The sequence below is a fragment of the Athene noctua genome, chromosome 4 (genome assembly GCF_965140245.1).
Source record: "Athene noctua chromosome 4, bAthNoc1.hap1.1, whole genome shotgun sequence".
In the NCBI taxonomy this organism is placed as follows: Eukaryota; Metazoa; Chordata; class Aves; order Strigiformes; family Strigidae; genus Athene; species Athene noctua.
Window position 1 is genome coordinate 270,407 of NC_134040.1, and position 20,836 is coordinate 291,242.

A 20,836-nucleotide genomic window follows, 5' to 3' on the forward strand; every position below is an offset into this window, starting at 1 on the left:
CGCCTGAAAGGAGGCCTGTTCTCCGGGGCGGGGGGAGCGCGGGGGGAGCAGCGGCCCAGAGCCGCCCGTCGCCACAGCACCCCCAAGGAACTGTGCTTCTTTCATCTCCTAAAAATAACAGGCAGGGGCGAGGGCTCGGGAGCCCCGTCACGGGCAGGGCCTGGCTACACACACACATTCCTCCCGCCGAGCTGGGCCGGACCAGCCCCAGGCAGCGCTGGCCGCAGAGCCGCCCCCCCGCGGGGCAGGGGCTCTTCTAGGAAAGCGAGGGACAGAGGGGCCGGCCGGGCTCTCGGCCACCAGCTGCAGCGCGCAGGGAGGGCCCCGCCCGTCCCCAGGGGCCAGGCTGGGTGCGTGGGAGCGCAGCGCCCCAGCACCGACAGACCCGCTGGGGGAGGGACCCGCCTCCCGCCTGCGCTCCTCCCGGACACCGGGCCAGCGAGACGCTGCCACGGCCACCGAGTCCAGCATCGACTCTCCCTTCACCGCACCGAGGCGGGCGCAGAGCTTCGGGCGCACGCAGCGCTCCCTGCAGCAGCGATCTGAGCAGACGGGCACCTGCCACCTTGTGGCACGGCCATGGACCGGCACAGCGGGCACAGCATGGTGAGCCGCCCCAGCAACGCCCGGGAGCCCACGTTACAGACGGAGGAGTCGGACCCCAGGCCGCACCGTGCTCCTCCCCAGGCAGACATGTGGGGCTGGCAGGAGGGGCAGGGCCCGCACAGCCCAGCTGCCGTGGGAAGGAGGCCACACGGCACCGGGGGGTCCCTAAAAAAGTGCTTTATTTGAGTACAGAAGGGACCAGTTGCACCACGAGTCTTCCCAAGCACCGGGCCGGGCCCCTCTGCCTGGCCCCTTCCAGTCCCTCTCCAGCTCTCAGCCTGTCCCTGGCCGGCGCGCAGACACAGCTCAGCGCCGCGCCCTCAGCCTGCGCGGCAGTGCCACTACTCCGTCACCTCGGGGACAACGCTCACCAGCAATGTGTCGTAGCCACGCCGCACCAGCAAGGCCAGGCTCTGCTGCGTCCGCACAGCCTCGTAGACGTCCTCAGCGCGGCGCGATGCCTGCCCGTTGATCTCCAGCACAACGTCGCCCGCCTTCAGCCCTGCCCTGCGGGGAGAACGATGACAGCAGCGCACCGTGGGCAAAGCAGGCCCTCAGCCCATCTGCCCAGCACCAGGAGGAGCCGGGCTCTACGGGGGGCTCGGGCCAACAGGATGCCAAGCCTGGGCAAGGCTCACCAGTTGGTTTCTGCTGCAGAGTGACAGCCACAGGGCTCAAGCTCTGCGGTTCTGGAGCCAGACTAAACGCATCCCATCCTGGCTCATGCCACCCCCCGAGGCGCAGGGCAGCACTTACTGATGGGCCGGGGAGCCGATGATCACCTTGTGGATTAGCACTCCGTAGGAGACGTCGGGGAAGCTGGGATCACGCAGCTTCAGCTCAGCCAGGATGCTGCCGAGGGAAAACCAGCGTCAGGTAAGGAGCTGGGAGCAGAGCGGGGCTCCCACCCCACCACGGCTGAGCAGGCCTGGAGACCGCGGCACAGAATCTCCCCTCCTGTGTCCCGGCACACTGCCGAGCACGAGCAACTCGCTGCAAACCCCAGGGCACCCAAACAGCACCATCTTCCTGTCGAAAACTAGAGGACAACAGCCCTAACTGTGTCAGGGAGAGCTGGGAACTATCGGAGGAGTTGACACTTTGCATGAAGAACTAACCCTGGATGTCCCTCATGTAACACCCCAGCCAGCAGCACCCCCCAGCAGTGGTTTCCCATAAAACCTGTCCCCAGTAACCAGCATCTCTTTCTTTTGCTGTTTTCAGGGTCCTTTGCTCAGTCCCTGCTCATTCTGCACTCCAAGGTGACCGCGGAGGGCTCTGCCAGCCAGGGCCTGTCTCTTCCCGTGGCTCTCCATGGCCATGATGAGGGAACCCCCGAGCTCCACCACAGCTCAAAGCCACCGGCACATCTGTGCCCTCTGGCCACGGGGCAAAGGCTGGTGCCTCAGGACACTCCGGCCTGACAATCTGCTGCAGGACCAGGACACCGAGGAATTCGTACCTCACACAGAGCCTTGGCTTCCCCCCATGCCAGAGCAAGGTTCCAGCCTTTCAAATGAGCGTGTCCAGCCGGCGCGAGCAGCCGGCTCCGAGTGAGCCGCCACCGGCTGGGAGAGCTGCCCAGCACCGGGCACAAACACGATGGGTTTGGAGCCGGATGGTTTCCCAGGAGAGCTGGAGCGGGACCCGCTTCCAGGCCGTGTGCTCTTCCCTGCGCACATATTTGGGCTCCCACGTTCCCAAGTTCTGCCGAGTACCAGCACCATCTGCTGGGTGTCTGCTGGGCACCCAGCAGCATTCCCCCGTGCCCTAACGGCCCCAATCTGGGGGGCACAGAGCATCTGCTCCTCTGTGCCCAAGGCAGGAACCTCAGAGGCTGCTCGAGGTGCCCAGGGGCACAGGCAGCCCCCACACCCCCAAACGCACCGCAGCCACGAGAGCTTTTGGAAGGGCAGAGCACAGCCCCAGGGGTGCTCACGGCCCTGAGCAGAGAGCTCTCTGCAGGCCAGACCAAGGGCTCACAGCCCTCAGCAGTGTGCAGCTGCCTCTGCCGGGTGCCTGGCTGGCAGCCGAGGCCGCAGACACATCTTGGGGACCAGTAGGTTCGATCGGACCCAGGCGGGTTGTGTGTCTGCAGTCCCTCTGCTGAGCAGAGCACTCCTTGAGAGGTAACAGAGGGCCCTTCCCAAGCCAGCACCGTGAGGGTGAAGAGTCTCAGACCCACACAAAGTCCTTCTCTTCCTAGTTGCCAGTGCTGTCCTGGTCAGCACCACGACAACTTCTTTCCAGAGCAGTACCCAGCTCCCCAGGAGCCTCACACCACCCCGGGCTGGCAGCCACGCTGCGTGTGCCAGCCACTCTCCTGCCTGTCCACCATCTCCCTCAGTCAACCATTTCTTATTCTGAAAGTCCCATATCCTAGAACTGTTTCTGCCCCACAGCAATTCACAGGGCAGATCCCTCCTCCCAGAGCATAACTTGCCCAACTGCTTCATCACAACTCGCAGCTAGCACGTTGAGTATCTCCTAACTACACATTTCTGGTGGTTTTTCATTCAGGCTGTGCTGCAAAGGCTCTTTATGAAACTCCTCCCAGTGACAATTACAGACTGATCTGCCACTCTGGGGGGTGGATTCAGGGACTTTTTATCTGCTTACAGATTCTTCCACAAGTGTAGAAACTGGCAAGATTCTTAATTACCTCTGACACAGCCTAGAGTCTAAACACAACACGAACACAAAGATTTGAGAGCAAGTGCTTAAGCTGTGAAGACAGTCCTCCCCAGAACAGGTGCTCTGTTAGGGGCCATCACAGTCGCCATGCCCCGACAAGACCCATCTGTGGCCCCCGACCTCCCAACATGTACCTCGGTGTCAGAGTCAGCATCATCACCCCTATGTAGCGGCGTTTTGTCTCTGCGTTGCCAAACCAAGAGCCTGTCGAGCAAAAAGACGACAGATGACAAGGCTGAAGGCAGATTTGCACAGCCACAAAGCCCACACGCCTCAGGGCAGACACTGTGCCCAGGGAGTCGTTCAGATTCCCCACCAACAGCTTGTTCCCGCCCCCTTTAGCAGTTAGAGCTCTACAGGCACTGCACACTGTGCTTTCCTGGTTTGAGCTGTCACTGTTCTGACTGAGAGCATCACTCCATAGTGTCAACATGACAACCAGATAGCAAGAGTCTGCATTAAACACATGATCACAGACACAAAGGAACAAAAAGAGGCAACGTTCCACAGGACTAAATTAACCACCAGCAGAATCCTGCACCTGCATCTCCACTGGTATGCACAAGGCTAAGTAGCCCCGTTTCCAGGCCATCCTTTCCCTTTCTGAACACCAACAGTCCACTCATTTTCCATACGTTGAGATCTAATGAGAAGTAGCAACGGATATAAAAAAAAATAATCCTCGCCTACTCCTGGGGACTTAAGTGCAAGCTACTTGGGACACTCTGAAAGCCTTTACTGGCAGCAGATGCAGGCCAGCGTCCTCCCTGTGGTCTGTTAGGCCCCTGTGGGCAGGGAAGAAGCAGCAGAGCCTTCCCACGGCAGGGAGAGCTTCATGCCAGATGGGAGAACCTTCTTACCCCCAAAGACTCTGAGTCCTGCTCTGCTGGGCCTGCTCTCAGAAGAAGGGCCTGGAGCCCAGCTGTGCCAGAGCTTCCCTCCCTCATCCTCTTCCCCTCATACCCAAGCAAGGAAGGACCCCACTCACTTTTGCGCTGCTCCTCCTTTTGCAGGAACTTCCGCAGCCGGTCCGAGGGGATAGCAAAAGAGATGCCCGAGGTCACCTTCATCGTGTTCACCCCAATCACTTCACCATCCTGCATGGAAAAGGGCGTTGAGCTGTCCTGCGTCACCGTGGAGACAGTCTGGAGTCTGCCTGCACACCCAGCCCTGCCCAGCCCCTGCTCCCATGGCCCGGCCAAGGCTGTGCAGGGTCCGCTCCCGCCGGCACAGCCCAGGCCGCCCCGGCAGCACCGGCCGCGCCAGCGCAGGGCTCAGCTCCACCGCACCAGGGTCCCGGCGGCTCAGGCTCCCCAGAACAGAGGCTGCACAAGGCTCCCATGCTGGGTCGACCCCTGCTCCTCCTCACAGGGGTCCGGGAACACATGCAGCCCCCCCCCCCCTCCCTCCTGGCAGCTGCCACGTGCACAAATGCCCCCACCGAGGGGCACAGACCAAAGGGCAGGTGGCACATCCCTGCCCCGCCAGCCAGGGTGCGAGCAGCAGCACTCACCAAGTTGACGAGGGGGCCCCCGGAGTTCCCAAACTGCAGCAGAGGAGAGAGCAATAAACTGGCCATGAAAGCAACATCCTGGTGCAGCAGCACCCGCGGCAGGGAGGCAGAGTCCAGACAACAGGGCCAGGCCAAGAAACGCAGCCCACACCCGGCCAGAATCCCTTCACCTCCCAGCGCTCTGTGTCTCAGCCTCCTGCGACCTCAGGGCACCCCCAGCCCCTGCCCAGGTCCCCCCGTGCCAGCTCAGGCCGGCGGGATGCGGTGCCAGCCCCCCTTACGTCAATCGCGGCGTCAGTCTGGATGTACTCCATGTCGGAGGCGGCCAGGCCCAGCTCCCGGCTGCCCCGCTGCGCAGAGCTGACGATGCCAGAGGTGATGGTGTTCTGCAGCGCGAACGGGCTGCCCATGGCCACCACGAACTCTCCCTGTCGCACCTCTGAGGAGCGCCCGAGGGGCAGGGTGGGCAGCGGGTGCTGGAAGAGAGGAGGATGAGGGTGAGCGGACGGGGCAGGGGGACAAGGGAGGTTCTCGGTGACCACAAGGCCCACCTTAGGCTTGATCTTGATGGTAGCGATGTCTGCAACCTGGTCCACGTCCTGCACCACGGCGTCGTACTGCTCGCCGCTGGCCAGCTTCACCCGCACGCGCCGCCGGTTCGCCACCACGTGGGCGTTGGTCACGATGAGCCCGTCCGGGGACACCAGGAACCCGGAGCCGTTGGAGATGGGCACATCACGGCCCGAAAAGGGGTGCCTGCAAGGCGTGTGCAGGGCAACGGTTGGACTAGGTGATCTTCGAGGTCTTTTCCAACCGAGATGATTCTGTGATGGGCAGGGAGGGGGGTCAGGGAGCTGAGGGAACTGGTGGGGACTCTGGGGAGGGCAGGCAGGGGCCCTGCAGACTGGGTGGCCCAGACTGGGAAGCGAGAGAAGCAGCAGGGGACAGTGAGGGTGTCTGGGCACCAGCATGATGGGGGAGACTCCTTCACTTCCCCATCTCAGGAGTCCGCACCACGAACACACACGCAACAGGGGAACAAGCAGGAAGAATCAGGAGTCTGGGCACAACGCAAAGGTAGGATCCAGCTGGGGCTACAGACACGGTGGGAAGCTCACGTGAGCGGAGAGTTGCAACAGCTGGCGCGGGCGCTTTGGGAAAGAGCACAAGGAGGAGGGTCGTGATCTGCACAAGCAGCCTGAACACGCCGAGCCTCGGCTGGGGCCGGTCACAACCACCTGGGAGGTGATGGGTACATATTCATCGGAGAGCCAGAGGAGGACTCATGATTGCAGACCTTGGTCCCGTGGGGGACAGCCACCCCCCCCCAGCAGGAAGGCTGGTGTCGAGTGGGGCAAGGGGCCCAGTGACACAGAACACAGAGGGCTGAGGCGATCCACACCTTTTTGCCTTGTTCCTTGTTTCTCCCAAGTCCCTGTGCCCTGAGGCAGAGCCTGTGGGAATGCAGCATTACAGAGGATCAAGGGAGGGATTGCTGAAGCCAACGGGATATGCACAAGTCCACAGCACTGCAGGATACACAGGAGGGGCTGGCTGATGCCCCTGTGAGTGCTCAGAGGTCACAGCAGTGGTAAAAGGGGGCTCCTGAGGGCTGGAAGAACAAACATCCCACCAGCCTGCAAGATTGCCAAGAAAGAGGGTCCTGAAAACTGCTGGACAGCCAGCTTCGCCCTTGTCTCTGGGGAAGCTATGGAGCAAATGCCCCCAGAAACCACCTCCCGACAGCACTCAAGGAGGTGACTGGGAGCAGCCAGCACCAACTTACTAATGGCAAATCATGGTTGTTTAACTTAAGCAGGCTCTCAGCACAGCCCCTTCTAGCCACACAGGTGACACTTGGTCTGATAATCAGATAAAGTGAAGGGAAAATTGTCTGGACCACCCAAAGTCCAGCTGGTGGCCAGCAGGCCTCAGGGACGGGGCACTGCCATTTAATGCCTTTCATGTTCATGAAGGGACAGGACACTGCACACACTCAGCAGGCCCTGCTGGTTACTGGAGGGAGCGGGCAACAAGCTCAAGGGCAGCGTTACTATTCAGAGGTGCCTTGACAGGCTAGAGATGCAGGATGGGAAGAATGTTATGGAGTCCAAAGGTAAACGCAAGGTTGTGCTCCTGGGACAGAATAATCCTGCACCACAGGGCAGCCTAGGGCCAATGCCTAGAAGGCAGCTTTGCTGAAACGGTCCTGGAGGACAAGAAAGTGGCCATGCAGCAGTGGCACGTCCCCGAGGCGAAGGCCGGTTGCATGCTGACTGCGTGCACGGGCAGCAGGTGAGGGAACAGATCCGTCCCTCCTGCAGTACCTGGGGGACCCCACCTGGATGCTGCGCCCGGTTCAGGCTGCCTGGGACACGAGATGGGGCGGCCGCGAGAAAGGACGGCGGAGGCCCCGGTGGCCGGGGAGCTGCACCGTGCAGGGAGGCTGAGGGAGGGGGGCTGTGCAGCCGGGAGGACGGGGAGGGCCAAGGGATCCCTCCCCGGCGGATGATGGGGCCAGACCCTTCCCGGAGGGGCAGGACGGGAGGAGACAGGACAAGGTCAAGAGGGAAACTTCCCCATCAGGTAGCGGGGGGCTGTGGACCGGGACAGGGGCGGCCGCCCGGTGCCGGTACCTGCCCACGATCTCCACGTAGACCAGCGCGGGCGCCGTCTTCTCCACCACATCGGCGATGAAGTTGAAGGCGGCGCGGGGCGAGGCGGGCGGCGGCGGGGCGGGCACGGCGGCTCGCAGCGCGGGCAGCGCGGGCCGACGGCCCTCACCCTCCCGGGCCCACAGCAGCACCAGCGCCGCCGCCCCTGCGCCCAGCGCCGCCGCCAACGCCCGGCCCCCGGCGGAGGGTGGTGGTGGAGGCGGTAGCGGGGAGGGGGGCGCCGCGGCAGCCCCGCACAGCGGCCGACACCACGGCACCGCGCCCGGCCGCAGCGGGACCCGCGCCCACCGCGCCAGCGCCGCCATGTTGCCCCGGCGCGGGGCACGCTGGGAGCCGTAGTCCCGAGGCGGAGGACTGCCGGAAGCTGTAGCCCTGCCGCGGGGCACGCTGGGAGCTGTAGTCCCGCCGCCGGGTGCGCCTGTAGCCGTAGCGCGGCCGCCGGCGGGGAAGGACGGGGAGACTTCGCGGCGAGAGCATCCCGCCGGACCCCCCGGCCACCGCCCGTCGAGGGCCCGCGGCGAGCAGGAGGGAGCAGGGGTCTTGGGGGGCGGCGCCTTCCCGGCGTGCACCGCGCCGCCCCTCCCAGGCTGCCCCGCGCGGGCCAGGCGGGCGGCCGCGGGGGAAGATGGCGGCGGGTGTCGCGCGCCCCTGAAGCACCGGGTGCGGCGGGAATGGAGCCTCCTGCGGCCCCGGGCCCCGAGCGGCTCTTCGATTCGCACCGGTGAGAGCCGCGGGGCCTGCGGGGCGCGCGTTGTGCTCTCCGCGTTTCGCGGCGGTGGGCGGTGGGCGGCGGGCGGCGGGCTGCCGGCGGAGGCCCGGGGGCTCGGGGTGTGCCGGGGGAGGCCAGCGCAGGAAGCTGGCCTGTCCCTGGAGGGAGTCCCCGGGGGCCCGCTGCGAGAAGGGGTGTCCCACGGGGGCTCCGTGGAGAAGGTCGGGCGGTACCGGACGGGGAGTAGTGAGAGTCCAGGATGTGCCCCGGACGCCCGCGGGGAGGCTGGGGATGGGCTGGGTGTCTGGTTGGGGAGGTTCTGGAGGTGACACAGAGCGGGGGACGCAGGGTGGTCCCTGGGAGGGCCCGGGCAGGCAGCTGGGCATCGCCCGTCCCGTGTGTCCTAGCCGCGCTCTGCTGCTCTCTGGTTCTACAGGTTTCCGACCGATGGGTTCCTGCTTCTGGCCCTGCTGCTCTACGCGCCCGTGGGGCTCTGCCTGCTCGTCCTGCGCCTCTTCATCGGCGTACATGTTTTTCTGGTCAGCTGCGCCCTGCCTGACAGTGTGCTGCGACGGTGCGTGAGCTTGGCTGTCCCCAGGGCACGGTGTTCCCCGGGGGAGGGGGGTGTGCACACACTGCTGGGGGGCAGCGTGGGGTCTCTAGTTTGGGGTCGGTAGCCATGGAGGCTTGGCTCATGCCGAGGTTTATGGGGGAGCGGTGCTCTCAGGACTTTTTGTTCCCAGGACGCACGAAGGTCCTTTCTCTGCCAAGACCGAAGCTGGCAGTTGCCTCTGGAGTGCTCAAGGCATGATCTGAAACACTTGGATCAGCTGGGTACCCTGCTAAGAAATTCTGTGGTGGCTTGCTGCCCTGTATTTCATGCTGCAGCCACCGCTCCGCAGGCAGCCTGCAGCCCGACAGCTCCTGTCCCAGACATCTGCCATGTTGTTTCCATTTTGTACCAGTGTCCTTTGTTAAGGCCCACGAATTCACGGGTTTCTGTTCGCTCTGTTGGATGTGTCAGCCAGCAACAGCTCAGACTGCAGGGCTTGAGGAAACCGCTTTCCCCCCCCAGGTTTATCGTACGTGTGATGTGCTCAGTGCTGGGCTTATTTGTGCGGCAGAATGATCCCCGGCTTCGTGATGTCAATGTGAGGGTGTATATTGCCAACCACGTGACACAATTTGATCACAACGTCATCAACCTTCTGACCTCATGTAATACGGTGAGTAGCTCAGAGCCGAGCATGGCCGGTCTGGAAGCGCCTCTTTCCAAGAGAAGTGCACAGAGAGCTCTTCCAGAATTGAGGTATTGCCATGGTCGTCTTCAATTTTCATTTGTTAACCCAGGATTGCACAAGCCTTGAATTTTTTTCTGTGGTTCAGAGTCCTGCTCTTAGGCTCTGCGTGAAAAAATGAAACAGGGCGAGGAGGAACAGGAAATGTTGCAGTGGGTATTGATTTTATTGAAAGAGAGTGGGCATATCCTAGCATCTGCATCTTTTTTTGGCCTTTCAAATAGGTGGTGTCAGAAGCAGGGTTGGCTGTGGGGTTTTCATACAGCATCAGGTGCAAGTTCTGTGTGTGTGGACAGTGCAGAATGTGGGGGGGAGTGGTGTGGCAGGGCAGGCGTGCGCTGGTTATTCTGCTGGGCTGGTGGTTGTGTAACTTTCCCTGGACACTTGTGAAATTCCTTATGTGTGGAGTTCTGGAATCAACAGACTGAACGTGCCTGGGAGTGAATTGGTTGGTTCTGTGTCCTGACCAGCGGTAGCTCTGCTCCTTACCTGGAGAAAATCAACTTGTGGAAGTAGTGTGTCCTTTGCCAAGTGTGTTAGGAACTACTGGGGGGAACATGTGGAAACATGGTTGTCACCCAGAGCAGGGGGGTGGTTCATTTCTCTGGCAGGTGGGATAGTCTGAACTGAAGATGAGGAATCAAATTCCTATGGAACTGGGGTCAGAGCATCTACTGAAGACTGGCAGTAACACATTCTCTGCTACTAGAGCTTTTATCCTGCAGGTTGCCCCCTCTGCCCCCAGAGGGATTTTTGCTGAGAAGCAGGAACTTTGTCTCCCGCTGTGCTCTGGGGGGGCAGGACAGCAGCTCTCCCTCACTCTTGCTTTCCCTCACAGCCGGCACTGAACGGTGCCCCTGGCTTCATCTGCTGGTCGCGGGGATTCATGGAGCTGGGAGTGACAGGCAGCCGCGCGGAGCTGGTGGATTCCCTCAAGGTGTATTCGTCCCACCGGGGAAACCCCCCGCTGCTGCTGTTCCCGGAGGAGGCTGCCACCAACGGCCGGGCCGGCCTGCTCCGCTTCAGGTACTGCGGGGGCGATCGCGCCGGCCTCGCGCTGTGCGGCCGGGGCACTCACTGCTGAACTCCTCCCTTCCAGCTCCTGGCCGTTCTCGGTCCTGGACGTGGTACAGCCGGTGGCCCTGCGAGTTCAGAGGCCGTTGATCACTGTGGTGAGTCGGGGCGTGGGGCCGGGCGCCGGGGGGGTCTTGGCCGGGCCCTCAGTTCTGCTGCTGCTTTGAGTCCTGGGGGCGGTGCTGCCCGGCCTGTGTCCCACCACCCCAGGACTAGGTTCAGGGCCAACGCTGTCCCTTCTCGGGGAGCTTCTGCTAAGTCAGTACTCTTAACGACACTGGCAACGTTTTAGTGGCTCTACCAGCGTGCCATCTGGCTTCCGTGGCTGTAGCATCAGTGTGTCCATCTCCCCCTGAGCTCCTTTCTCAAGGGCTCTGAAGGAGCAGCCCCAGCCCCCCGGGACCGGCTGACGAGCCGAGGGTCACGCGGGGCGCTCCGCAGCAGGCTCTTGGACTCATGTCTCCCAATGCCCACGTGTAACGTGATGCAACAGGAGCTTCGGAAAAGTGGCAAAGTTCATGATGATAATACTAGTGCTTCTGATAGATTGCAACGAAGCTTTTCTCAGCTTATTTACAGTGTGAGATTTTGTTGAATTTCTTATTTCTTGGTGTGATTTATGGATCTATTTGATTAATAGACACATTTTATAGTTGTCTGACGTTTTAGTTGATTCTTTATTGTTTGTCTTTTTAAGGTAGTAGGGCACAGTGGTTAGACTTAAAGCCACTTACCAGCAGGTCACAAAACCTCGCTGCCCAGACTGAAGCATCAGCAGGCGGGTGTTTTTGAAGGGAGATTCTGTTTGGGATTAGGTCTTTGCCCAGTGCTGTTCAGTATTGTTACTGGCACTGCAGATGGCAATATTGAGATCCCCGCTGGTAAGGAAGAAGCTGGAGCTTACTGGTTGTGATCCAGTGCACCGCTGGTAGGTGCTGGTGGTCTACGGGCGTGTAGCAAGAGGAGGAGCTGGCAGGGTGAGTAGTGCAGTTTTAGCTGGACGTGCGCAGAGATGAAAACTGCTGAAATACTACACGAAGCTTTGGTAACCCTGCTGCTGAGAAAGTGGGGCAGGGGTGGAGAGAGCTCGGGGAGGCCGTAAGCATGATGCAGAATCCAGAGAGTGCTTAAAGACACTCAGCTTAATCAGCTTATCAGAGAGAAGGCAGAGAGACTGTTGTGGATAGCTGCTTGCACGGTGGAGAAGAGGCTTAAGAGTGGAGAATTATTTCTTTCTGACAAAGCCCGCGGCAGCAGTCTTTGCAGGTGCTGAGACTAAACGTTGGTACCGCGCAAGTTAGTTTTCTAACAGTGAGGATACTTTAAATTTCTGAGTGATTGCTCGTGGGAGAGCTGTCCTGTTCCAGGCTGTTCATAAGGAATATCTGATCTTTTTGTGGTTTTGGCTCCTCCAAGCTATTCTGTGAGATGGGACAAGTTGTGTATTTGTCTGCGCCTCCTTTCCTTCCTGTCAGGGAGAACAGCAGGCACGTAACTGGAGATCTGTTTGAAGATGCTGGTCATAGTCAGTTCTTGGCTCAGGTTTTACTTTCAGAGGTTGATTCCCTCATGCACATTGGCTAAGTACATTGTGGTGGATTTCTGATGTGATTTTAAACCATCAGAAACTTCCGAGGACCAGAGATGCGGTACTTTGACTGGTTTGATCAGTGTTTTACAGAAAGTTTTCTTAGCCACTTATGTGACACTAGGCTCAGCAAACCACCAAATCTGGGTTTAAGAAGGAATTTTCTCCTGCTCCAAGTGGCTGGAATCTTGAAGGAGGGTGGTGTTCTGTCAGCAGAACTGGAGTCTGGCTGTTGGCATCACTGTAAGGCGTTTAACTGCAGGTTTCTTAGATCTGTTTATCCAGGAGGTGAGGCTTCTCTGTGTTACCCTTGGTGCTTTCTGGGCTCTGCTCACATACAGAACCTCTCCCCAGGCCACCAAACAAACCAGCGTGAGGCCTGTCTTGGGGCTGTGTGGCTTAGGTCAAGGGCGAGCTCGGGTGTAAAAGAAGCCGAGGCAGCTGCATTGTGAGCTGCAGATCTTGAGGTGGAGTTATCACCAGCTTGTGGAAAGCGTGGTTGCTGCAGGATGAAAGTAACCAGCTGCAAAACCCTAGGAACATTCCATAGGGAATTCTCTGGAATCACTGAAGAGCAGAGGTGGAGGGGACTCTGGAGCTCTTCAGCTTAGCTTTCTGCTCCTGCCTGTGTCTGGGGCTGCTGCTTGGCACCGTGTCCTGCTGAGACTGGTGGAGACCCCGCGCCGGGGCGTCTCTGCCAGTGCTGCTGGTTGTGGTACTTGCTAGGGAAAAGTTGATGTACTTATTTTTAGGAAAAGGAAGAAAGTAATAAATTACCGCTCGCCTTTAATGATTGATCTCCAAAGAGAATAGTTGTTTAAGCCTGCGCAGTGCAGCCTGTTTGGAAACGAAGAGATAAAGCTTACGGGAGTTGAGGCGTTACACGGGCCATTCCCATCAGAATAAGAGAGGATTGTTTGTGATCTAAGGAAGCCTTAGTAGGTCTCGAGGCATTTTCAGTCCGTTCTAAAGGCACGGTCTAGTAGAGAAGGTGGGGATATTAAAGGGAAGTCTTGCTGTCCTGGTTGGGGATGACTCGAGGCAGTGAAAACTGCCTCTCTCGCCCTGCTGGTGCAGGTGGGGCCTTGCTCTCGCTGCGCTGAGTTTGCCATTCTCTCTTGCCCAGCCTCTGCCTCTCCCTGCCCGCGTACCTGTCACCCGCTGGGTCACCATGGGGCTCAGCTGTGTCCCACCCACCACCTCCCCGACAGAGACTGGCCTGCCCGCGTGCTGGGGGCCGCGCTCTCACTCTGCTCTCTTCCCCAGAGTGTGGCTGACTCCTCCTGGATTACAGAGCTGCTCTGGACCTTCTTTGTTCCCTTCACAGTTTATCAAGTAAGGTACTATCTCTCTCTCTCTCTTTCATTTGGGGCAGGGCTCATGGGGGGGCAGAGTGCCTGACGTTTTTGCCGTTGTAGGAAGAGATCTTTTGGTAGGCGCTACCGCGCGCCCTCGCTGCGGTGTCTCAGCATGGCTTTGTTCAGTGGGATTTGGTCTGTGCCAGGTCCAGCTTCTGAAGCGGAGAGGGCTCTTGGTTCCTGTGTTCAGTTGCTGAAGAAGAGGAGTCTCTTGGGGCTTTTATGTTGAGTTTGCCAGGTTTATTTTTGAAGCTAGCTGCTCTGCTGTCACTCGCCCCAGGGTTGCTGGGGTCCTGCGGGTGATTCCCTGCCGACAGCTCAGTCCTCCAGCGTCTGTCTGTTCCCTGTGATCCCTTGTGAGTCACAGAGGTAGTTCAGACACCTGCCTATGGCCCAGCTGAGCCCAGACTGGCTGTGTAGCTTTGGCATCATAAGGGTCCACGGCAGCAGAAGGGGCTTGGAATCAAATTTAGGCATCGGGGTATTTCAGTCAAGTCTTGTGCTGTAGCTTTCCCCAGCCATATCTGGCTCGAGTCTTGCTGATCCGTTTTCTCCTTTCATATTAACAGCAGTGTCTCCTTATCTGGGGCCTCTCTGGGAACTTCATTAGGAGATACTTAATGCTTGAGTGCTAATAAAGTTTCAGTGAGCCAGTTTTGTCTGCTGAGCTGTGCCTTGCCCTTAATTTTGCAAGCTGGTGTTGAGGTTTGACACTCATCTCACGGGGAGAGGTTTGGGGTGAGCAGGGAGAGCTGAGGTGGGGATAGCAGCGTTGCACGGCTGATGCCAGAGAGGGCTGGCTCCCCCAGCAGCCCGAGGAGCAGTCAGCCCAGTGCTGTTGTCCCCATTCAGGTGGATGCCGTCTGTCCCCAGACGAGCTGAAGAACTGAGTGAGGATTTTGCGCTCCGAGTTCAGGAGGTAGGAGGATGATGTGGGAGAGGGATGTGTAGGGCTACTGCAACTTGGGATGGTCACAGAGGAGAGCGGGGTGCAAGCAGAGTTGCAAAGGGCGTTTCTGGATGGGTGTATTTCTACGATGGGAACTCTGGCCCGTGTTTATTGCCCCTTACAATTACTCAGGTTTTCCCTGGCTAGTTTGCCACCCCCCATTTATCCTTTCTGCCAATTACCAAGGCTCTCCCCATCTAGTTCAAACCTTTCGCTCCCTTTTCACAGTCCCGCAAACCACATAAAGCAGTTGTTTCTCCACCTTTCCCTTATGTGCTGGGTACTTCATAGCTCCTGTACCAAAGATCTTGTATCTCCCTGTCAGCCTGTCTTGGCAGGATGATATTGCCTGCTCCTGGTCCTTCATGTGCTCCATGCGACACTGAAAGGCATCACTGAGGCCCTGGAGAAATCAGTTCCCAGTCCTCTTGCCCTCGCCGTGGCTCCACGCAGGCCTGTACATCTGATACACTCCCCTGCGAGATGGGAATGCCTGGGTCGTGCGTGTTGGGTGTCGTGTACATGTGGCTCTTCTCTGCGTTTCTGCAGCTCTTGGCCATGGAGCTGGGTGTGGTATCCACACGGCTCACTGCAGCAGACAAAACCGAGCACATGAAGAGGCTGAGACACACGTCGCTTCTCCCCTTTGCCCCAGGTGGGTGTCCTGGGTAGTGTCCTACCTCCGAACTGCCACTGGGGCTTTGCCTTTGGGGAGGCCTCGGTTGCTGCTGCGTGGAGGCAGAGGAGAAGGCTCCCTGGCAGCGGGGGCTGCCTGCGAGCTCCAGGCTGGCAGGAGAGGACCGTGCGCTTTCTCACCGCGCCAGCTCACGGGAGAGGGGCTGTTGCAGCTCGAAGGCCGTGCCCCCTCTTGTGCCCACTGCTCTTTCTCTCACAGCCTCAAGCCAGCCCCTGGCAGCCAGGCCCAGGGTGCCTTCCAGCCTGACTGGCGCTGCTCCTGAGGACGTGCGGATCACAGCGATGGCTCAGCGGGTCAAGGAGGTGCTGCCTCACGTGCCTCTGGAGGTCATCAGGATAGACCTGGGTAAGCGAGGCCTGGGCTCCTGGCAGGGACACAGGGTCACCTTCCGTGCCAAGTCTCTGCAGTACCTGAAAGCAGAAACCTCGTCCCCGCTGTGCTGCGGAGCGCAGCGGCAGCAAGGGTGTGAGTGTCCTGCTGTGGTGGCTCCCTCTCTAACAGATCCTCTGTCCCTGCAGCCCAAACCAACTGTGTGGATACCACCATTGCCAACCTGCTGGAGGGGAGAGTACCCTTCTTCCCTGAAAGCAAGGAGGCTGGTCCTGACCTGCCTGTCCCATCTACCTCCCAGGCTGCAGCTGCTTCTGGCATCCAGGGCTCCATGGCTGTGCCGCCTTCCAAGGTACTTCTGGTGGTTTGTTGTCTCCTCTGGTCTGATGGCTTGTGGCCAGATCACGGTGGCTCATGTTCAGGACTAGCCATGAGGTCAGGGGAGTGGAGCATTTCAAACTGAAGATTGAACTGCTGTGCCGGGTCCTTGCAGAGCTGCTAAGAAGGTCTCCTGGTGTTGTCTGACTGTCTCCTGATGGCTCTTGTGCTTTCTGTTCCAGCCAGCCACAAAGCAATTTGCAAAGTCCCCTGTGGAGCGGCATCTGTCCTTGCAGGAGCGGAAACGAGCCTTGTACGACTATGCCAGGAGGTGAGAGCCTGCCCAAGTCCCCGCACCTGCCCCGTGCACGGGTCAGCCCCCGCTTTGCCCCCGCCCTCCCGCTCCTCTCCTCCGCCCCAGGCAGCAGCACGGCCGCAGGGAACACGCTGAAGGAGCGAGGAGGCAGGTGTCTCTGCTCCCCTGTGTGCTGGCCCCTAAATTGCCACTGGGCCCCTGGCTGCAGGGACACTTGCTGGAAACAGCTGCTGAGGAACAGGGCTTAGCAAAACCACCTCATCAGGTTCTTTGGTGTCACGGATTGGACTGATAGAAGTCATTGTGGGACTGTAGATTTCTTTGAAATTAGTGTTGATGCTGTGGAACGCTCATTTTAGGAAGAAGTTTGCTGTTTGGCAAGAGGGACAGTGCAATTAACCTTCCTCAGTATAAGTGGAGAATTACAGAGAACAGGGAGCGAGTTTGACCTTTGTGCATGATCCTGATGAGGCAGTACTGCAACAAGGGTCCAGCTCTGGCGTCTGGGTCTTTTTTTAGAAAAGGTACAGAAAATTCAGAATGAGTTTGGAGGGGAAGTTAAAGTCTGTTAAACTTCCTGTGCATGAGATGGCACGCTGTAATCTAATTCTGGGTGAAGGAACCAGGTCCGGAGAGGCTGTTTGAGAGGGAAGCAGAGCAGTAACTGAGGGTTAGAAGTTGGAGGCAGACAGACTTTGCGCAGGTAACAGGGCAGTTGTTTCTGAAAAGGAGATGAATTTATCAGTGGAATAAGCTTCCTGCAGAAATCACGGCTTCTCGGTGCCTGGGTGTTCCCTGGCGAGTGGCTGTGGCTGACCCTCTGGGCGATGGCAGAGGTGAGGGGGCGCTGGGAAGGGGAGAACCCACCCTGTGTTGCGCTCGGGCATGGCACGGAGCTCTGCAGTGCTCCAGGAGAGCTCGCGGGGGCTCGGGGGTCGGTTAAACCTTGGAGAGCCGGTGGCCGTTTGACACGGCCTCAGAAGCGGGAAGTTCCCACGGTTGGGAGTCGAGGCTAGACACGTCCCAAGTGCCCGTTTCCAAAGGGCTAGTCCTGCATGGCTCCGGGAGCCTCTGGGTCACCAAGAATTTAATTTAGACAGATCTGTTTTTCTGAAAGATCATTTCGGTTTAGAGGAATTTCTTCTCAGAACAGTCCCACGGCACAGATAACGTTAGATGTCCTCAGAGCTGCCCCCCAGACTTTTCAGCGTGAGCACGGTGGTAGCCGAGGGCTCTTGCCGGATCCATTGGGCGCGATCTGTTCAGCAGCAAAGAACGGAGCCTGGAAGTCCCTGCCTGTGGGTTCCCCGCCTGACCTTGTTGCAGATCTTTTACGTCCCTTTTCTGGGGCCGCTCTGGCTGTGCAGTGGTGATCTCTGTCCGTTCCTGGGAGGCTCCCGGTGGGATCCGGGAAGGCGGCTGCCCTCCTCCTCTGCCGTTGCTGCCGGAAGGGCCCTGCCCGCTGCCCAGGCTCGCGAGCAGCAGCGCCTGGCTCCGGCTCAGCACCAGCCCCCGTCCCTCGGCCCTTTCAAGCTCAGAGAAGTTTCGCAGCTCAGGGCGGGTGCAGCGGTTTCTTTCTGTAAGCGCTGAGCGCTGGCGGCTCAGCGGCGCGGCCCTTCTCGGGGTAGGTGTTTCCAGCAGGGCTCTCCTGCAGCCGGCCGGCGTGGGACGGGCCGGTGGCCGCAGGAGGCCGGTGTCACCGCTCCGCTCGCCTCCGTGTTTCAGTGTGTGCTGACGGGACGTTCCGGTCGCGGGCCGGTACCGCGCGGCTTGGTGGAAGGGCCGGGGCTCCGCGGGCAGGGCGGCCCGAGGCCCGGAGCCGGGCGGGCAAACCGGCGCTGGCCCGCGCTCCGTTAATGCCCCGCCGGCGCCGGGCGCTCGGCCGGGTTTTCTTAGGCCAGACTGAAGCAAGGACGAGGCCGGTGCGAGCGAGGGGAGCGGGGAGCGGCCGGGCCTGCGGCTGCACCCCCGCGGCGCCTTCAACCCCCCCGGTCCCGGTCCCCTCACCCTCCCCGCCCCCGCCCCTGCCCCTCGCGGTTCTCCCCCCGCTTCCCCCCCGGGCGGTGGCGGTTCCCGGTGCCGGTGCCTGACGGCGGTCTCTCCCGCAGGAGGTTCGCCCAGAAGCACGGCGCGGCGCGGGCCGGCGGCAGCCCCTGAGCGGCGGGGCGGGGCGGGGCGGGGCCGGGAGCGCTCGTGCCCTGCGCGGCCGGGCCGGGCCGCGCCCCCTGGCGGCGGAAATAAACGGCGGCAGCGTCTGGCGCGGGTCGGCTCTGCGCGCGCCGAGGGGCGGGGCACCGGGGAGGGGCGGGGCGGAGGGGGGTGGCACCGGGAGGGGGCGGGGCCAGCGCCGCTCCGTGCGGCTCCGCACGCGCCGCGGCCGCCGCCCGCTCTCTCACCGCACGTAGGCGCCGCTTAAAGGGGCAACGCGGCGGGCCCGGCGCTTCCCGGGCCGGGCGAGCGGCGGCCGGTGACCGCGGGCCCGGGGCGGCGCTGGAGACGATCCCTACGGGGTCCCGGGTCTCTCCGGCGCCGCCGCCCAGGCGTCGACCCCGCGGGGCCCAGAGGACGGAGCCGGTGCCCTTTTAAGACGCGGGCTCCCGGTGCCGGTGGTTTTATTTACATGGGGGCTCGCGGGCGTCACGTGGCTGGCAGAGCGGCGGGGGCTGAGCGCGGCGGCACCCGCGGGGCCATGGCGGGACCCGGCGACGACGGTCAGCGGGGGGCGGCGGCACCGGGGGGCACGGCGGGACCCGGGGGGCTGGGCCGGCGGGGGGGCCGGGCGGGCCGGCGGGACCTGGGGAGAGGGGGCAAGTCAGGGGGGAGCCCGGGAGGGCGTCCGGGGTGGGCTGACAGGCACCGGGGGTCCCGGGCAGGTGGGTGCGCACCGGGTGGGCTGATGTGCGCTGGGAGGGGGGCGGATCAGCGGGGTCCCGGGCGGGCACCGGGGGACCGGGGCAGTCCCGGGGAGGGGGGTGCGCCCAGGAGCGGCCCTGGGGCACGGGGGGTGGGTGTGCGGGCCGCCCCGCGTCAGGCACCGCGCTCGCCGCTCCGCGGTGCGGGATGCGCCCGGGGGCTCCCGGTCGGGACGGGCTGAGCCGAAGAGGCCCCGGGACCGGAGTGGGCTGTGCTGGCGGGCCCGGGACCGCGCGGGGGCCAGGCCGGTGCTGGGCTGACGGCCCCCCCAGGCTCCTGGGTGGAGCTGCGGTGTGGCCCAGGGTGCCCCGAGCCCGCGCCCTCGCGGTTCTCCTCCTGCCACGCCGACGTGGAGCGGATGCTGCTGGAGGCCCAGCTGGAGACGGAGAGCGGCGACGGGTGAGTCCCGAGGGGAGGGCCTGGGCCCCCGGAGTCCTGCGCGGCCAGGGCGGGTGTCGGGGGGCCGAGGGGCGGTGCGGGGTGCTGAGCGAGGCCGTTACATTTGCAGTGCCGTGTTCACGTGGGGCTCCCCGGCTCGGGGTGACGACGGAGCCATCCAGGAGAACGAGCAGCCCGGGGAGAGTGAGCGGCTCCCTCCCTGCAGCCAGTGCCCGCCTGGCTGCCCCCACCCCCGGCAGGTAAGGGAGTGACACCCCCCTCTCTCCCCGTGCTGCCCCGTGGGCCGTGCCGTAGCTCTTACCGGCCCTGCGTCTCTTCCAGCGGGATGTGCCAGAGGGAGCCGAGCGAAGGGAGCGACGCCTGCCAGCGCCCCTGGGCTGGTCTGGTGCCCCCCGCCCGCAGCACCTGTCACCCAAGTAAGGCTCCTGCCCCCCCTGCACGTCTTGCTGCCCCCCCCACATGTCCTGCTGCCTGCCCCGCACGTCCTGCTGCCCCAGGCCCGCTGCTGGGCTCGGCCCTCTTCCCTCTGGCCCCTTTAACCATGCCCTTTTCCCAGGGAGTTTGCCTTTGTGTGCTCCCCCCAGCCGGTGCTGTGGAGCCTGCAGGGAGGTGCAGTGGGGAGGAAGAAGAGACTTTTCAGTTCAGAGCTGCTGCTGCTCTTCATCCCCTCGCTGTTGCTCAGCCACGTGCTGACACTGGGACTGGGGTGAGTTTCCAACAGGGCCGACCATGGCCAGAACCAACCCCGCGGGTGCAGGCGGGGTGGGCCCGGTGCTGCGGGGTGTTGGGGCCAGCCGGACTGTCCCCGTGGGAAACTGGGGGGGGGAATGCCCCTGGACCTGGACCACCTGCCCTTGGGCGCTGCCCTGCACTGCTCCTCCCAGCAGCCGTGGTCCCCGTGCCGGTGCCTTACGGCCACTCTCTCCAATCCAGGATCTACATCGGGAAGCGACTGGCAGCCTCCTCGGCAAACCCGCTGTGAAGAGCTGGGCGGCTGCACCGTCCCGCGCCCGGAGGGAGCCCAGCCCCGGCGCAGCCCAGCCGCGCCCAGGCCTCGTGTTTGTGGCATCAGGCGCCATCTCCCCTCGTCCCTTCTGTAGCCCGGGGAGCTGATCCTACGCTCCCACATAGACGGGAACCTACTGATGGCAGCTCCCTGCTGCAGGCAGCTCCTGCACCCCCTCCCTTGGTTACGGGTCCAGGTTCCTCCTCTTTAACACAAGACTGTAAATAGAGTCCCGAGTCTGCGCCTCTGCGCCGCCGCATGCGAATAAACAGCCTCGTGCCCGCGCGGGAGGCGCAGCGAGCTCCCCCGGTCCCTGGGCTTCCCTGGCGCGGGGTCGCGGGAGGGGGGCACCGTGCCAGGGCCCCGGGTTGGGCTGTGCGGGGGCTCACGCGG

General features: G+C 61.8%; 3 protein-coding genes across 7 annotated transcripts; 2 read left to right on the top strand and 1 right to left on the bottom strand.

The window, feature by feature from the left end:
• Positions 1-768: 768 nt before the first annotated feature.
• Positions 769-7,799, bottom strand: HTRA2 (HtrA serine peptidase 2). 3 transcript variants are annotated; one of them, XM_074904155.1, is made up of 8 exons: positions 7,450-7,799; positions 5,365-5,569; positions 5,095-5,289; positions 4,814-4,846; positions 4,289-4,397; positions 3,435-3,504; positions 1,363-1,458; positions 769-1,113 (listed from the first exon to the last, which is right to left on the bottom strand). In XM_074904155.1, the coding sequence occupies exons 1-8, from the start codon at positions 7,791-7,793 to the stop codon at positions 948-950; spliced, it is 1,218 nt and encodes a 405-aa protein (XP_074760256.1). In that variant the 5' UTR covers positions 7,794-7,799; the 3' UTR covers positions 769-947. The 3 variants fall into 3 exon arrangements, with proteins under 3 accessions (XP_074760256.1, XP_074760257.1, XP_074760255.1); XM_074904156.1 differs by lacking the exon at positions 4,814-4,846; XM_074904154.1 differs by having other exon boundaries at positions 5,095-5,569.
• Positions 7,800-8,069: 270 nt separating this feature from the next.
• Positions 8,070-18,368, top strand: AUP1 (AUP1 lipid droplet regulating VLDL assembly factor). Of its 2 annotated transcripts, XM_074904160.1 has the most exons (12): positions 8,070-8,209; positions 8,634-8,771; positions 9,273-9,423; positions 10,334-10,521; positions 10,595-10,667; positions 13,424-13,497; positions 14,368-14,434; positions 15,014-15,119; positions 15,360-15,506; positions 15,680-15,843; positions 16,052-16,140; positions 18,234-18,368. In XM_074904160.1, exons 1-12 carry the CDS (start codon positions 8,160-8,162, stop codon positions 18,280-18,282), a joined length of 1,296 nt encoding a protein of 431 aa, XP_074760261.1. In that variant the 5' UTR covers positions 8,070-8,159; the 3' UTR covers positions 18,283-18,368. The 2 variants fall into 2 exon arrangements, with proteins under 2 accessions (XP_074760261.1, XP_074760262.1); XM_074904161.1 differs by lacking the exon at positions 14,368-14,434 and having other exon boundaries at positions 13,424-13,492.
• Positions 18,369-18,469: 101 nt separating this feature from the next.
• LOC141959854 (BCL2/adenovirus E1B 19 kDa protein-interacting protein 3-like) lies at positions 18,470-20,806 on the top strand. 2 transcript variants are annotated; one of them, XM_074904164.1, is made up of 6 exons: positions 18,470-18,836; positions 19,311-19,437; positions 19,547-19,676; positions 19,759-19,853; positions 20,022-20,143; positions 20,371-20,806. In XM_074904164.1, exons 1-5 carry the CDS (start codon positions 18,746-18,748, stop codon positions 20,128-20,130), a joined length of 552 nt encoding a protein of 183 aa, XP_074760265.1. In that variant the 5' UTR covers positions 18,470-18,745; the 3' UTR covers positions 20,131-20,143; positions 20,371-20,806. The 2 variants fall into 2 exon arrangements, with proteins under 2 accessions (XP_074760265.1, XP_074760264.1); XM_074904163.1 differs by having other exon boundaries at positions 18,472-18,836; positions 19,994-20,143; positions 20,371-20,797.
• The last annotated feature ends 30 nt before the right edge of the window (positions 20,807-20,836 follow it).